At 48.2% G+C, this 18,038-nt stretch overlaps 1 protein-coding gene and 1 non-coding gene across 7 annotated transcripts in view; both read left to right on the top strand.

Annotated features, from left to right (window-relative positions):
- Positions 1–11,422: 11,422 nt before the first annotated feature.
- TRNAM-CAU lies at positions 11,423–11,495 on the top strand. The gene has a single exon. It is a non-coding gene; the product is annotated as a tRNA-Met (tRNA).
- A 3,823-nt stretch (positions 11,496–15,318) lies between these two features.
- FBXO31 (F-box protein 31) overlaps positions 15,319–18,038 on the top strand; it is a 36,574-nt gene continuing 33,854 nt past the window's right edge. For 2 of the 6 annotated variants that reach the window (XM_039502833.1, XM_039502832.1), the window contains exon 1: positions 15,319–15,419. Coding sequence is in view for 4 of the 6 variants with exons in the window: in XM_039502831.1 (XP_039358765.1) it covers positions 15,602–15,932 (331 nt within the window). In the remaining 2 variants the exon portion in view is untranslated. Of the gene's footprint in view, positions 15,420–15,517; positions 15,933–18,038 lie in introns of those variants that run through there. The other 4 variants (XM_039502831.1, XM_039502830.1, XM_039502829.1 and 1 more) reach the window with 4 other exon arrangements.

Here is an 18,038-nt window from a genome sequence, read left to right as displayed (position 1 = left end):
GCAATTGGAAAAGGACAACAAAAATGATTAGGGGTATGTAGGGTGACCAGATAGCAAGTGTGAAAAATTGAGAGGGGGTGGAGGGTAATAGGAGCCTATGTAAGAAAAAAACCCAAATATCAGGATTGTCCCTGTAAAATTGGGACATCTGGTCACCCTAGGGGTATATGACTACCATATGAGGAGAGATTAATAAGACTATGACTTCAGCTTGGAAAAGAGATGACTAGGGCAGGGGTATGATCGAGGACTATAAACTCATGACTGGGATGGAGAAAGTAAATAAGGAAGTGTTATTTACTCTCTCATAACACAAGAACTAGGGGCCACCAAATTAAATTAATAGCCAGCAGGTTTAAAACAAACAAAAGGAAGGATCTCTTCACACAATGCACAGGCAACCTGTGGAACTCCTTGCCAGAGGATGGTGTGAAGGCCAGAACTATAACAAGCTTCAAAAAAGAACTAGATAAATTCATGGAGGACAGGTCCATCAATGGCTATTAGCCGGGATGGTGCCCCTAGCCTCTGTTTTCCAGAAACTGGGACTGGGCGACAGGGGATAGATCACTTGATGATTACCTGTTCTGTTCATTCCCTCTTGGGTACCTGGCACTGGCCACTGTCGTAAGACAGGATACTGGGCTCGAAGGACCTTTGATCTGACACAGTATAGCCATCCTTATGTTCTTATGACAGTAAGCAAAAATCCCAGTCCCAATCAGGCTTGGTAATATGGGCTGATGACTTGTAGCATGGTTACTATTTCTAGGAAGGAAATATAAATTAAAATTACAGGATACCCTGTTCTCATTTTGAAAGGAAGACTCAGTAAGCACCTTATGATTCAAGGCCAAGTATTTCCGGTAGCTATATAATCATAGGATGAGATCACTACAAAACGTGACTGACTGCTCTGAGACAGACAGCCCTGAGGTCTATAATGTTTCCATCTATCATACAGAAAAGAGCAGCCGAAACAAGTTGGCTGATCATCATCAGGGAGGTTGGTGTCCATTTAAAACCTAAATTACAGGAATACAATCTATGCTCGACCCCTCTGCCCACTGATTGAAGAATAGGGAGATCCCTTTTAAAGAGACAGCTTTTAAAATCTGCTCACAGCAAGTGGCTCACTGTTGGAGTCATTCCATCTGTGAAAAAGAAAAATCATCCTTAGCTTTAGACATTACACAGAATTAGAATTCACTATGTTCTCTGAAGTGCCTCTTTTAAAACAGTGAGCAATCATGGTTTGTGGAAATCTGAAGATCTTGCCAAAATTGAAGACCCAGCTCCCTCTAGTGAAACCAGAGCTGTCTTATAATAGGGAAACTGCACGTGGGATCAAAGAAGAGAAAATTCAGTTTTGCTAAAGTCAGTCTGAAAACAGGAGATGTTAAATCTGACATGACTTCTCTCAGGAGATTATGGTGGCTGAAGGGAAATAGAACATAAAATCTAATTTTTCCCCACTGTTTATCAGGAGAGGCTCCCCTACTCAGTAAACAAAATATTAAGGGCAACAAACAATAAGCTTCAGGGGGAAAAACTTCAAGTGGCTAGCCAGTTTCCTGTGAAGGAAATAAAAGCACAATAAAGAAATAAAGCACACTTTGATATTACTGGGGAAAAATGTGTGCCCCGAACAGTAATAAAATGGGCAATGGAAAACCCAGGCACCTTCTGTAGAAAGATGGTGAGAGCACCAATTAATGTAGAAAATCATAGTAATGACGCTTCCCCCTCTGAGAGAAATTTCATTCAGGAAGTGAAAGAGGAAGATCAGGTGGTAGTATTAATCAGTGAAGCCACTGAGGAAGCAAAAATCAGACATTTGTAAGAAAGCAAAATTCAACACTCATCATAGGAGTTGTGGTCACAAGAGAACTAGGCTTAAACCACAACCTGGGTTCTGTTGATGCTGATGGGGAAAGAAGTAGGTTTTTATGCACTGCTGCCCAACCACATGATAAGACCAATGCATTGGTGTGGAACTCTTTTCTGTTGAGCAGAAAGATGCTAGCAATGCTATGGTTCTTTTTGTGAAAGAGGCCCCCTCAGGAACTTCTGTTTTAAGAAACTTCTTGAAAAATAACCATGCCATAATGTGGGAGAAACATCTCTGCTGCATTCAGCAACTTAGCCCTCATGCAGTAGAGAAAGAGGTGGAGGAGACAGGTCATAACATCTGATAAATTGCGGTCCACAAATACTCCAGTCAGTGGCATTCCATCCAGTATGCCTTTTAGTGTTAGGAAGGGAAGCAGATACACAGGCAAACCACCCATCGACTGACACATACTTTGATATGTCTTTCAGAGTAGGTTAAGAAAAATCCTGTAATCTCCATGCTTAATACAAAACTGGCAACAATGCTAGCAGTGGGTCTGCAGCCCTTTTATTGGTCAGGGCAGAGGGCTTTCAGGCACTAATGGAATACCCCATTCCCAAGTGGCAAATACCTAGCAAAACCTACTTTTTGGCTAAGGCAATACCATAGTTGAACAAAACTCTGTGTTGCAGTGTCCAAGGCATTGAGGCTGTCAAAGGTGAGGAAGATCAATCAGCCCACTGAAATGTGGACCAGTGGTCAGACCGTGGACTGTGTATCAGCTCATTGGGTATCTCTTCCTCTTCAGTTACCTGTGGTAGCAGGTAGTCAGATACTTTGCCAAAGCCTACAGCCCAACACCGGGCAACATGCCAACACCGTGTTTGAAGTTTTGAAACCCTACAATCCATTGTGTATTGGAGAAACTGCAGAATGGCTTTCCTCTTGCTCACTTCTAGGAGGATTTATTACCACAATCTTATGCCGCAATACAAGAACTAGGGGTCACCAAATGAAATTATTAGGCAGCAGGTTTAAAACAAATAAAAGGAAGTTCTTCACGCAGTGCACAGTCAACTTGTGGAACTCCTTACCTGAGGAGGTTGTGAAGGCTAGGACTATAACAATGTTTAAAAGGGGACTGGATAAATTCATGGTGGCTAAGTCCATAAATGGCTATTAGCCAGGATGGGTAAGAATGGTGTCCCTAGCCTCTGTTCGTCAGAGGATGGAGATGGATGGCAGGAGAGAGATCACTTGATCATTGCCTGTTAGGTTCACTCCCTCAGGGGCACCTGGCATTGGCCACTGTCGGTAGACAGATACTGGGCTAGATGGACCTTTGGTCTGACCCGGTACGGCCTTTCTTATGTTCTTATGTTCTGAGGGACTGCAGGCAGCGATATAGGAAATACCAATTCCACTAGCAATTTTGGGGCCAGCTGTCCAAAAGTAATCAGCACCCGGCAGCTCTTACTATTCTCAGAGAGAGTTAGTGGGTACAGAGCTCTTTTGAAAATTGGAGTATTGATTTGGTGCCTAAATGGGAGAAGAGCCCTTTTGAAAATCCGGCCCATATAACACTTTTAACACATAGATCTTAATGCACTTCACAAAAAAGGGTGTTGTTATCTCCACTTCACAGATGAGGCAATAGAGGACAGAGAGGTGAGGTGACTTACCCTACTCTGCAGCTCAGTGGCAGAGCTGGGCCTAGCTCTGATCCCCATTCCCATGCCCTATCCACCAGGTCACATGAGCTGTCAAGCTGAAATAGAACACACTAAGCATTGGCTGTGGTGTTGTTCGTTAGAAGGCAGCTCTGTGCAGGATTACAGAAGCCCACATTCGGAGAATCCTATGCCAACCAAGACTTGTCTTTTCTGTAGACTGCAGCAGAATATTTCAGTCCTGGGAGAGACATTATGTATTAGCTTTGATTCCAACTTACACATAGATTCCATTGATTGAGTCTCAAAGGCTACAGGGACCATACAAGCAAAGTGAACCAATACGGAGACAGCAAAAAACACCTTTACCTGCCTGATATACAATAGCAGATCCCATTAGACGAGGGAATATTTTCCCTGTTGGGACCTGCTTCTGGGAAAAAGCTGATCCTGTACAATTCCTTAACTGCCCTCTTTTTAGAGCAATAATATATTTAAATTAAAGACGCTAGAATGGCAGCGAATAGACACCTACCTCTGCATTTATCCAACCAGCCATACATAGGTCAGAGTCCACAATCATTCTCCCTTAGAAAGTGATTATCACATATCAGTAATGATAAGCTGGCTTCTGAGGGAACGTCTACACTACACTTTGGGGTGAGCCTCCCAGCCGGGATCTATAGGCTTAGGCAAATGGGGCTCACACTAGTTCTCTGTAAATAGTCATATAGCCAGTTCTTTAGAGTGATGGCACACTCTCCTCCAGGAAAAACAACAAGAAGTCCTTGTGGCACCTTAGAGACTAGCAAATTTACTTGGGCATAAGCTTTCGTGGGCTCAATACCCACTTCATCAAATGCATGGAGTGGAAAATACAATAGAGAGGTATAAATACACAGCATATGAAAAGATGGGAGTTGCCTTACCAAGTGGAAATAGCCCACTTCCACCTTAATTTAATTGGCTTGTTAGCACTGACCCCCGACTTGGTAAGGCAACTCCCATATTTTCATATGCTGTGTATTTATACCTCTCTACTGTATTTTCCACTCCATGCATTTGATGAAGTGGGTTTTGAGCCCACGAAAGCTTATGCCCAAGTAAATTTGTTAGTCTCTAAGGTGCCACACGGACTCCTCATTGTTTTTGTTGATACAGACTAACACAGCTACCAGTCTGAAACCTCTCCTCCAGGACACCCACTTGGTGTCCTGCCCCACTGCTCTCTCTCCAACATGCCCTGGAGCAAACCTAGTTGTTTCAGGAGGAAGCTGTCTGCTCTTCCATCCCAGCAGAACTGTCTGGGCCAACACATTATCTGTCCTTGTGCCTTCAGTTATGGCTTTCCTGGTCTCCCCTTACCCTTGTAAACCAGCTTCCTCTGCTATAAAATAAGCCATTCCTCAAGCATTTGTCTGGGCCACCACTGTTTATCTTCCCTCCTCCCAGTATTGTCCAGGAGTGATCTTTCCCCCAGACTCACCTGCCCCAGAGGAATCTCCTAATCACAAGCCTCTTCTTGTTAAAGCCTTGGCTGTTATCCTCCAGAATGGTTTGCTAAATCTTTGACTAGAACAAACATAATGAAGAGTACTTCACACAACACACGGTCAAACTGTGGAACTCATTGCCAGGGGATGTTGTGAAGGCTAAATGTATAACTGGGTTAAAAATGAATTAGACAAGTTCATGGAAGATAGATCCATCAATGCCTATTAGCCAAGATGATCTGGGATTGAACCCCATACTCTGGGTATGCCTAAACCTCAAATTGCCAGAAGCTGGGATTGGATGACAGAGGATGGATCACTGGAAATTACCCTGTTCTGTTTATTTCCTCTGAAACATCTCACACTGGCTGCTGTCAGAAAACAGGATATTGGGCTAGATATCCCACTAGTCTAACGTAGTATGGTGTTTTTTATGTTCTTAGGACTAGCCCATCACCACTGCAGACTTGGAGGGGCACTTTTTGAATCAATATTCTTGACATTTGAGCTACAGTTACTACCTTAAAACAAAAAATCTCTGTGTATAGTCTACTCTCACAAAGTAGTGGGAAGCAGTGACTAACTCCCTCTTTTCAATCAAGCAGGTCTTTCATGATGGTCACCTGAGGAAAGCTCACCTCCCAGGATTCAGTCAGGGTTCCATACGAGCTAAGTGACAGCACATTGAAATATATTTCACCAGTCAGAATTACAAATCCATTCCAAACTTCCCTGGTGTTTAAAAGGGTTTTATACTGTATGGGAGACGTTTATTCCTTTGCTCTAAGGGCTGCACTTCTTCTATTGCTAAATAGAGGGTGTTAGTCTCCAGAGTTGTCAGGTCAGCACCTGACACCAACAGTAAATTCACACACATTGAGGGGAAAAACATTAAAAAACTTTACAGGTGAAAGTCCATAAAATGAAGGGAAGGAAACTATTGCACTCTATTGCTGGTCACTACAGTGTGGTTTACTGTCTAACCAATGTCCTTGCTCAGAAAAAATGTGGCAATTTGTTTCTTCCTCCCCTTTGCTTCCCTTTCCCCCTCCCCCTCCCCAAAAGAAAGAGAAAGTTCAGGTAACTAGTGTGAACAGGAAAACGGGGGGTAACAGATGGAGCTGGTGAGAGAGTCTCTGAATGTTTGTGAATTATCTAGTGTTTTTATTGACCTAAACCTGACCCTTTTCATTAGTCAAAGGTCATTGATGGTCTTGAATATATTGAATACAAGAATGCAGCCATTCTCCAACTTATACAGATTTTCTGGTACCAGGATTGAGACAACTAGTGTTTGTTATAATTTAGAATGGTTCTGTTGAGAACTGTAGCCCCTACATTTGCCTTAACATTGTTACAGTAACTCCTCACTTAACATTGTAGTTATGTTCCTGAAAACTTTAAGTGAAACAACATTAAACAAATCCAATTTTCCCATAAGATTTAATATAAATGCAGTGGGTTAGGTTCCAAGGAAATTTTTTTAGGGCAGACAAAAGGCATTATATACTGTACAGTACAGTACTGTACTGTGGTTGGGAAGTGCCTCTGGCTTACCCCACACAGGCACAGATGCTAGGAAGCACCTTCACAGCAGCAGCAGCTTCCTTGGAGAAGAACAGGCACTGACTTTGCCCAGGGATGCTCCAGACCCGCCTCTTCCTGTCCCCGCTCCACTCCAGGCCCACCTCTTCCCACCCCAGTCACATCCCCGCTCCTTCCCCCGCCCAGAAAGTGCTAAGCGCCACCAAACAGCTGTTTGGCGGTGGGAGAAGCACTGGGAGGGAGGCGGAGAAGAGGAACTTGTACAATGCTCCCTTGTAAAGTCGCTGCTCTTCCAGCCAAACAACGTTATAAGGGAGCATTGCACAACTTTAAACGAGCATGTTCCCTAATTGAGCAGCAATGTAATTTTGAAGCAACATTAAGTGGGAGGACATTAAGTGAGGAGTTATTGTATAGTCCTGTGAGGAAAATCCTCAGGAGTTTAAATTTCTTCTTGGAAAACATCCTCTGCCCCACAACTTTTGCACTTGCTCAGCAAGGAATTAAGAATAACAAAAAGCAATAGTGATTCTTCTGGGGAGTGCAAAACAGTAGTGTTTTGTGCTCCCCAAGCTGGCTCTGCAGAGGGTGTAAAAAGCATTGCTCCCTGGTACCACATATATTGACATCAGTTAATGATGCTGGTGCTCGAGCAAACATTTCTTGGCCTCAGAAATCACTTTTGAAGATGAAGTTGTTTTCCATGACAACACTGGGAGTCAGCTGATCTTTGGCATCTGGGAAAGAATAATTTACATTTATATAGCGCTGGTCATCCTGAAAGAGGAACACTCCCTTTGCAAGCACAATAAACTGTATACTCTGCATGTGTGGGTTTGTGGCATAATGTCTGAAATAATATTTTCCACTCTGTTTAGTACACCTTGAATTCAAGGATCTCCCAGCACTTTACAAATAATAATTAAGTCTCACAACTGCCTGTGTGGTGGGTAAATATCATTCTCATTTTGCAGACTGAGAAGCTGAGGCATGGACAGGTTCATGACTTGCCCATAAGTACACAACTGTTACTCTGTAGTATAGCTAATAATAGAACCTAGAACACCCGACTCCCAGCCCCGTGATCTAAACACTACATAATGCTTCTCGGAACTGAACCTGCTGCAGGATTTAGACAGGCAGAATGTAATTACTCAGACTGGAATCTGGCCAAGACACCACAAATAACAATCCTTTGCCTGTGAGATTGCCACAGTCTTTAATGACTGCACATGATTAGGACCACAGGTGATCAATCAGTCTTACAGCTCATTAGACAAACAGCACCTCCTTAAATTCAGCAACCCATTGCACCATGCAATGGCATTTGGCTCAGCATTGACTCAAAGAGAAAAAAGCCACTGAGTCATCAACTGCAATTTCTGCAGCACTCTGGGTTTTCCTTGGAGATCCCTCATCTGGACATTGACCAGCTTATCCTGTAAGGTCTGATGAGATCAGAGCCCAGCTAGAATACCAAAAGGTGGCGATTGCTAAACTCAGGAGGAAAAAAGCTGTTTCCCAGAAAATTAGGAACATCTGGAATCAAGATGTAAAAAACAAAACTGTGCCGTCCTTGAGGATGTATTCCTAGTCTGGAGTGATGAGCCCTAAATGGCTGTTCGCCAAATAATCCCTTCCCCAAGGCCACATAATACAAGGCAGAAACTGCAGTGTAGGCTTACACCATGAGATGCACTGTTACAATCATTGTGGAGAGCAGGGGTTGCAAAGAGGACTTGTCTGTCTGTCTCTGCCTGACAGACAGACAAGCAGGTTTACAGCTCTCCTCTTTCGCTTGCCAACTGGCAAATAAATAATCCTCTGGCATAGTTATTCAGATTATAATTGGCCAGTTGTGCCATCAGTCGGCAGTGCATCCTGTCACAGAGCCGGGGAAGGTGTAGACACCTGCCGGATTCCAGAAAATGGGGACATCAGTTTGGGGACTGAGTCAAAGCCCTTTAAAGTCTATGGAAAGACTTTAACTGGCTGCAGTGGGAGCTATATCAGGCCCTTTATTGCTAGAGAGAAATGAAACAGAGATGTTTCCCTTTTCAGCACATCCGTTATTCAAAAGTACTCCAGTAACAGCTCCAAGCGCTGCAGCCTGTAATAACGAAACTGAAGTGTTAGGGGCTATCACTCCAGAACGCAGCAGTCATTTTTGTGCCAGGCATTAAGTATGTTCAAGTACTTGGTAGTACCAGAGAGCATGTGAGCGATGTAAGTGAATAATACAGCATATTTATCCTTACCGCTGCCAGGAAAAATAAGGACGATAGCATTCAGGTGAGGGGCCTAGATAACATAGCAGGGAATGTCCGTTTGATAATCTGACACCAGGGAATTAAGCCTCCAGAGGAGGTGCTGAGGAGATTCAAATATAAGGGTTCTGGTCCTACATCTGACCCAACTTGCCCCCACTACTCCCATCTCCTTGGCTTGTCCACATAATTCCTCTCTGCCTGTAGCAACATCAGGAGCTGTCACCTGAATCGCTTGCCAGCTGGGGCTCCGAATGAACAATCTCGCAAGACCCTCCAGCTAGGTCCTCGATCCTGGGCTGACTTCAATGGGAGTTACTCCTATCCTGTGTGTTGCAAAGGCATGGGGACCCTAGTGTTTCAAACCACCACTGCATCTGAGGGGGGAGACAACAGTCATCCTTAGCACTGGCAGAGTACTTTGTATCTTTAGCTGCAGTCTTTGATCCCCCATCCCCATGGGGGAGGATTTAAAATCCTTATATTTCATACAGATTGGGAGGCCAAATGGCTGGTCCAAGATCACACAGGGCCTCATCTAAAGCCGTCTACCTGCCATTGACTTCCCTGGGTTTTGGATTCAGCCCAGGGTGGGAGGAGCACTCATGTATTCTTAGCTCCCAGATCCATGCACATACCCCTAAGCCAGGCTACCTGTCAGGTGAAACAAATGCAGACTGGAGACCTCCGCCATCTCTTTGTTAGTGAATCATTTCCTCTCCCTCCCTTGCCTTCATCTGCCTCAGCTCATAAGAAGCCACCTGGCATCACCATGGACCAACCTGCCATCTGCTGGCTTGAACAGTTTTAGGGAGGTGAAATTGAAGGAAGGTGCTTTCATTGATGACAATCCCAGTTATGAAGAGACTTGGGAGAAAGCGGCAGCGCTGATCATTGAGTGATGGATAGCTCCTTGTAGCCAAAGGGATGTTGCGGATAAGATTATATCGGAGGCAGGGAGATGACTGTGGGGGTCAGGTGTGACAGGGTAGGGATATGGTAGGGAGCAGGGTCAGAGGAGAGAGAGAAGAAAATAGAGGCAAAACCAGAAAAACGGAAGGAGGAAGGACTCATCAGCCTTGTGCTGCAAAGTTTCAGCATGGAGTAATGGCACAAGGGTATCCTTTGTTTTAATCCCCAACTGAGTTCTTGCCACCTGTCTCTTTGCTGCTTTTCCCCTGAGCCCAGTGGCCCTAACTGGCTACATAGTGGCTACAAAATCCTCTAGACCAGCAGCACCAGAACTCTTGTGCGCCTCTGTGTGGGGACCGGAGGTTAACATGATAAATGAAGAGGGCCATGTGATTTGATCCATATAGAAAGCAGATGTTTGGCTCCCCCATCCCTCTTATGCCTCTCATGCAGCCACATTTCCAAAAGTGGATACTGGTTTGGGGTGACTCAGGCTCTGGGTGCCCAACTTAACGTCCACTTGGGCCTGACTTTCAGAAGTTTACAGCACCTGCAGCTTCCATGCATTGAAATCAGAGCTATGGAGGCCCAGCTTGTCTGAAAATCAAGCCCCAAACTTTCAAGCTGGGCACCCAAAATCAGTGGCTACTCCTGAAAATGTTGGCCTTATTTCACAGACAAGCTCAGCTGCCTCTTCAGCGTCTGACACAGGAGCATGCAACCAAAAACAAAATGCATTTCCAGGCCTATTTGAGTTGCATCCTCCACAATAGCTCTCATCAACAGAGCATCCGCCTCCTCCTATCAAAATGTCCAGCAATCCCACTCATGCCTGCCCACTCACAGGCCTGTTGCAATTTGGTTGAGTTCCTGAGCTAGTGTTTTGTTTGTAAATGAACATGGGGGAGATGGCAGCATTATGGAAGTAACTGTTATTGCTCCATCTAGGGCACCTCCAGCCATTAATGTATACGGTGAGGATATAATGATCCAATATATTAAGTGTGGGTTATTATTATTATTATTATTTATTTATTGGCAGCTCTGAAAGACCCCAATTAGGGGAGAAATCTTGGCTCCATTGAAGTCAATGGCAAAACTCGCATCCGAAGAAGTGAGCTGTAGCTCACGAAAGCTCATGCTTAAATAAATTTGTTAGTCTTTAAGGTGCCACAAGTACTCCTGTTTTTTTTAATGGGGCTAGGATTTCCCTCTATAAACCTTATTGTACTAAACATTATACCAACAATGACTATAAAGTTTGTTCCTGCTCCAGAGAGCTCAAAATCTAATACTGACTCTTCACGAGGTGAAGCAAACATAAGATTTGTTTTAATTTTTAATGTTTAAATGGAAACCACCCTGTTTCCTTGCAAACAATATTAATAGGTATCCTAAAGCATTGTGCTTCTTCTCTGCAGAGAGCTGCTGCCCAGGTATTGCTGAGCACCCACAGCCCTCCTTTAAGTAGCAAAAAATGTTTGAATGCCTGGAAATTACAAAGGGGAAAGGATTCCGCCCAAAAAGCCACAGCAAGGGGAGGAGTCTTTTGCAAAAGCAGAGCCCTCTCTCAGCATTTCAGTGTTGTTTATGGTCACTGGAGATCTCATGTACTCAATACACAACAAAGAGAAATAACCCAACCCAGCCATTAGGGAAACTAAGATTAAATGATCTCTTTGAAGGCTGCTTTCTCAAGGAGCCTCGTTAGCGCAGTAGGTAGCGCGTCAGTCTCATAATCTGAAGGTCGTGAGTTCGATCCTCACACGGGGCAGCCTGAGTTTTTTCCCTCCCCCCCCGGCTCTTATATTTGTTATGTAGCTAGTACGAGCAAGGCTGCTGCTCCTTATCTGCAGGCAGAAGAGAGGCGATGTCAAAAGATTTTGCGCAGCCGGGAGGAAGGACACGAGATTAGCAATGCAGCGGCCCTAACTCCCTGCTTTCCAAGCAGCAAACAGGGCTGCAGAGACTGTTGCAAAGGGCGGGTGTGAAAACCAGTGCAGGGGGATCCGCCTATCCCGCACCCCTGAGCACCCTACTTATACCGACAGAGGGGTATAGCGTAAAGCAGGGCTCAACCCTCAGGGGAGGCGGCAGACAGCTCCCAGCCCCGCAGAGCTGGTGTCCAGGGCCAGCTGCTGGCTTGCAGGGTGGGCTGCTAAAGTGGGGAGATGAAATCAACCTGCCCCCGGGGGTAATACAGACGGTCCCCTGAGTTCTGCTGCCTGCTGCCGGGGCGGGCAGTGTGGAGTCAGCAGGCGTGTTTGGCTCCTGGCCCTGGAGGAGGCCGGGGGCAGCTCCACGGGCATAGCCCCCCCCATGGCCTGCACTTCCTTGGCGCTGCAGGGCTTATTGCTCAGTGCCTGGGCTTCCAGTTATGATCAGATCTGGCAAGGAACCTTTCAGACAGAAGCTGCTGGGCTTTCCTGTGACCCTCAGTGAGGGGTCCAGACCCATAACCCCTGGGGCGGCTGTTATAGACCCCCGGGGGGGAGGGGCCGGGTCTGTGTAACCCCGGGGGCGCCTGTTATAGACCCCGTGGGGGGCCGGGTCTGTGTAACCCCGGGGGCGCCTACTATAGACCCGGGGGGGGAGGGGCCTCTTCCCCAACTGTCCTGTGGGTCTTCCCCCAGTGATTTATTTTAGAACCTTTTGTTCTCTGTCAACCTTCAGTAACTTTCCACTCCTAACCCCCATTCTCCTTAACATCAACTTGGCCAGACTGCTTCCCTACTTAGCATAAATATATTTCCCATTGTCCTCAGCCTAGTGAGTACCTGCTGTAGGTCCTGTCCATCAGGATGGATACGCATAGAAAGAGGTTTCCTATGATTAGGAAATTTCATGACAACAACTTCATAATATCAACTAGAATTCACAAGTTTTACAGACAGACCCCCCCACCCCCATCCGACATGCACACAAACAAATAAAGACATACAAATCAGGCTTCTGTACACTCAAGTCAGCAATTCTATCCCTCAGTTTTCTGACCAACTGGTGTCACCCCTCCACACCCTCCAAATCAGGCTTGTGTGCTCCTTGCCACCAACAACCAATTTGGTGTACAGAATGTATTAAACTTTCGGAATTAACATGAACAATGCCTACAAATTACCTAAAGCCAACATTTAAAATGATAGTAATAAACCTGCTGGTGGCATCAGATCTAGTGAGGATCTACCTCTCTACCAACTTCTAGTGGTGGATAGTAATTCTGAAAATACTACTTGGCACTGAAAGGACGGGGGCAGGGAATCTAACAGGACCAGAACTGAGACAGATGCAAGGCCATGCAAGTTCATAATTATACAGCCTGAAAATAACACTAAGATTTAATAACGCTTAAAGATACTCATATTTTGGATTTATAATGCTGAAAGATGTTATTCTTTGTTCTTTGGCACCAATAAATGCATTTTTCCACAGTATTTGCTCAATTCTTAACCATCTACCTGTGACGTGTGTTAAAATGACCGTTTGACATGTAGCAACTTGCAATAGCTCCACTCTACATGAATTTCTGCTTATGTGACCTTGATGTATATTAGAGTTAGGTGTCACTAGCATTGCAGCTCTTGCTGCTGGCGGGCGTGTTTCATTGTGGCTGAGTTATTGCATATCAAAGTTGTGGAGTGGGTCATCTTGACTCTACCTCGCAAATTGAAAAAAAAATTCACTCAAATATTTATTTTTGCAGTAAATTAAAGATTTGACATATTAATAAATTCTCAGAAGTGTAGAGAAATGAATTATAATTCATATTCCTTCTGTACACACACAGGAATTGAAATGATGACATCTTCCTTATTTTATTTGTATTTTTTTATTTTTTCATTTTTTTCTTTCTTTTTTTTTATTTTATTTTTTTCCTCGAATTTGGAACTCCATTTAACTTGGCGTCCTAGGTGACCGCCTAGTTCACCTATATGAACGGGCCACCCCTACACACACACACACTCTCTTTCTCTCTCTCTTTCATTCCTTCCTGTGATGGGGTGTTTACCCCACTGTTGCCTGGAAAGGGTTGATGTAGACTGGCTGAATGAGGGAGCCCACCTGAGGAGGAACAAGCTGGACTGGGACTATAAAGACATGAGATTGGAAGCAAAAGGGTAGGAAACTCTGTAGTTACAGCCTTGGAGAAGGGAGGTATGGTTGGGCTAGCAAACCTGGAGTCAGGAGAAGCTAGGGCTCAGGAAAAGGCAGTAAGGTTCTAGAAGAGACCAGACCTTGACTGTTGACTCGTGGGTCCCTAAGCTGGAACCTGGAGGAGGATGGACCCAGGTTTCCCTGCCAGCCACTGAGAGAGTGGCATGATGAAGCAGTGAATGGGAAGACTGCCTAGGGCTGCTGGTAAAGACAAACTTTCCCACCCCAGGAGGTCTGCTCTGGGGTCTTCCGTGGCCCCGCTCCCCTGACCAAAGCACCGGCTGGAGCACGGCAAGCCCTACCCTGCAGCCCTGCTACCCCAGGGCTCTGGGGGCTATTTGAATGGCCTCTGCTGCCCCCCCCTGCCTGCAGCCAGCTCTGCACCCTGTGCCCACACAGCCAACCCCTGCCAAACCCCCTGCCCTGTCTCCAGCCAACCCCTGCCACACACCCCTGCAGCCCTGCCTAAAGCCAGCCAGCCCCACACCCACCTCTGCCTGCACTGCACGCCCTGCCTGCACCCAGCCCCGCACCCCCCTGCCCTGTCTCCAGCCAACCCCTGCCACACACCCCTGCAGCCCGGGCCCTGCCTAAAGCCAGCCAGCCCCACACACACCTCTGCCTGCACTGTACGCCCTGCCTGCACCCAGCCCCGCCCCCCCCAGCCCGGGCTCCAGCCCACCCCAGCAGCACCCCCCTGCCGCAAGCCAGCCAGCCCCACACACACCTCTGCCTGCACTGCACGCCCTGCCCGCACCCAGCCCCGCACCCCCCTGCCCTGTCTCCAGCCAACCCCTGCTGCACCCCCCTGCCTGAAGCCAGCCAGTCCCGCACTCCCCTGTCTCCAGCCAGCCCTGCACCCCTTGCCCTGCCTGCAGCCAGACCCTACCTCCAGTCAGCCCCTGCCCTGCCTCCAACCAACCCCATGTCCACTGATGCCCTGCAGTTCCCCCTGCAGTCCTGCAGCACACTGAGGGGGGGAGGGGGGAGGGGGACTCATATACACACACACCACTGGGTGTGGGTGGGGACCCACACAACAAACGCGGGCACATTAATACAACCAGTCAACAGCATATATATGTACATATAATATATATATATTTTATTTATTTATATATGAAAAAATAAAGTCCATGGAGAAGAAAGAGGGCTTTTTTTTTTTTACACTTTTTTTTAGTCATCCCTCCCAGGGGCCCTGCGGAAAATGTTCGACTTGGGCCCCGCTCTTCCTAAAGCCGGCCCTGCTCCTGATTCGCAACCCCATGGACCAGGCGGCAGCTAGTCCTGAGCAGGAGCCCACATGGTGACGTTGGGCGGCAGAAACGGCCACTGGCTGCCCAACGGGAGGGTTTCGCAATGTGTCGTCACACCCGGCGGCCTGTGTGACCGCTGGGGCAGGCAGGGGGCAACGGGGGCTTCGTCCGAACGAGACGGGAGCACAGCCCACAGGGGGCGAGCTCTGCCGCTCGCTGGGCGCGGCCGCTGGCTGTGGGCGTGTCACGCGGCGAGTGGGCGGGGTGAATGTGACGGCGCGTTGGAGACGGTTAGTGGGTGTGGCAGAAGTGACAGCGGGCGTGGTTACGTCTGTCAGGGGCGTGTCGCCGTCTGTGGCGCGCCGGGGTCATCGCCCGAGGGCGGGCGGTGATTGGCCGAGCCCGCCGGTGGGCGGGCCCTGCGCCTGCGGGCCGCCGCCGGCAGCCGCCCTCCGCCAGTCGCCGGCCGGCCATGGCGGTGTGCGCGCGGCTGTGCGGGGTGGGGCCGGCGCGGGGCTGCCGGCGGCGCGGGGCGCAGCGGGAGCAGCGGCGGGAGGGGCCGGCCGACAGCGAGCCCGACACGGACGCCGAGGAGGAGCGGATCGAGGGAGCCCGGCTGGGACCAGGGGAGGCTCCGGCCCCCGCCCCGGCCCCGCTCTCCCTGCTGGAGCTGCCCCCCGAGCTCCTGGTGCAGATCTTCGGCTCCCTGCCCGGCACCGACCTGCCCAGCCTGGCCCGGGTCTGCAGCACCTTCCGCCGCATCCTCCGCACCGACACCATCTGGCGGCGGCGCTGCCGGGAAGGTACCGCTGGGGGCGAGGGGTCCCCGTGGGGGCACTAGACGTGGGGATGTGGGATCTCCAGAGGGGCCAGGCCCGGGGAGGGGGCGCTGGGGGCGAGGGGTCCCCATGGGGGCACTAGACGTGGGGATGTGGGATCCCCAGAGGGGCCAGGCCCGGGGAGGGGGCGCTGGGGGCGAGGGGTCCCCATGGGGGCACTAGACGTGGGGATGTGGGATCCCCAGAGGGGCCAGGCCCGGGGAGGGGGCGCTGGGGGCGAGAGGTCCCCATAGGGGCACTAGATGTGGGGATGTGGGATCGCCAGAGGGGCCAGGCCCGGGAGGGGCGCTGGGGCGCGGGGTCCCCGTGGGGGCACTAGACGTGGGGATGTGGGATCCCCTAGGCCCGGAGGGGGGGGAGGGGAGGGGGGGTGGGGGGGGCACTAGATGTGGGATCCCCAGAGAGGGCAGGGGGGGGGGCGCTGGGGGCGAGGGGTCCCCATAGGGGCACTAGATGTGGGGATGTGGGATCCCCAGAGGGGCCAGGCCCGGGGAGAGGGCGCTGGGGGCGAGAGGTCCCCATGGGTACGCTGCACAGGGCTGACTCTGCAGGTGTGAGGCTCTGGAAAGGCCTCTGGGGGGGCAGCTGAGAAGGGTAGCGGGCTGGGGGTAAAGTAGGGGCATCCTGGGATGAAGTGGGGGGGGGAGGGTGTTGACACGAGCTGCTGGGATTGGGCTGGGTTGGTTGCCAGCCCTGTAGCAAGGGGAATGATACCGGCTTCTGGTTGGTGCTGGTGAGTGGGTCACAGCCTGGGTGACAGCCCTCCCATCTTCCTAGGGCATCTCCGTACCACTTCCCCTGTAGAGACACCCTGCTGCATATTTAGTGACATGTCCATCTTCAGAGCCCCAGTCCTCTCTTACCAAATGTAATGCATGCTTTTTACTCCTTGCCCTTTGCTTTGCAGGCACCCCACTGCCTGTCCCTTGTCTGCTAACCCAGCTGCCCTGATACCCTCCAAGTTGCCTAACTTGCTTCTGCTTCTCCCAGCATGGTACTCATCACATCTCTTGCTATGTGGTGCATTTGTGGCCAGCTATGATGTCATATACATATAAACATTTTGGACCTGCCAGCAAGCGCATCTAGTTGGAGTGTCTGAGCACACTAGGCAGCTGCACTCTGTGCCATCAAACAGAAAGGTAGTGCTCAGATGCATTAAGGATAGGGGATGGATGTGAGGGGGCAGCTTTGGGTGCTTGGTGAGAACCCATGGATCTGATCTCAAGAAAAGCAGTGAAGACTGACTGTTGAAAGTTGCAGGTGTTTTTCCAGCAGATCCTTGATCTCCTTGCCCAGGGATATCAGTTGGGAGTAGGTAATAACACACAACACACACTTCTTCTAGGTCATAAGGTTTTTTTTTTTGAGTTGTGGGGCTGGCAAAAGTTCTACATATGAGTATGTATAACTGTCCTTTTTTATACAATGCCATTTGCTCTTTCTTATAATACAAAGAGACACTCAATAATATTAAAAGAAACCAGATTTAAAACTGATACAAGGAAGTATATCTCTTTAGACAACTCATAAATGACTTGTGAATCTCATTGTCACTATGTATCATTGAGACCAAGAACTTAGTTTCATTTTCCTTTGAATGCGACTATGTATGATAAGAGCATCCACAGTTGCATTAGATAGGATTGAAAACTTTTGTATATAACACCACCTCCCTTCAGGGCATAAACCAAACAGTATCTGGCAAGGTGTAGAAAGAAACTACTTCTGCTGACACATTACGTAACTCTCCATTACATTTCCTTGTTTTCTCTTAAGCATCTGATTCCGGCCACTGTCAGAGAGAGGATGCTGAATTAGATCAACACCATGTCTGATCCACTGGAGCACTTCCTATACCAAAACCATAATCTTGAATTTTCAGACTGCACAAGTATAAAATCTCATTGATAACTTTGTGTTAGGGTAATTACTTCACCATCTCTTGGTCTCTTAGTGGTACCATTGCATATATTCAAATAATGCTCTCTTTGTATATGAAAATATACATTCAAATAAATACATGATCTGGGTTTAATTGAATGCCTGATCATAGGAATAAATCAACTG

The sequence above is a fragment of the Mauremys reevesii genome, linkage group 16 (genome assembly GCF_016161935.1).
Source record: "Mauremys reevesii isolate NIE-2019 linkage group 16, ASM1616193v1, whole genome shotgun sequence".
Taxonomy (NCBI): Eukaryota; Metazoa; Chordata; order Testudines; family Geoemydidae; genus Mauremys; species Mauremys reevesii.
Note: the sequence above shows the minus strand (reverse complement) of the source record. Positions and strands in the feature narration are given on the sequence as shown.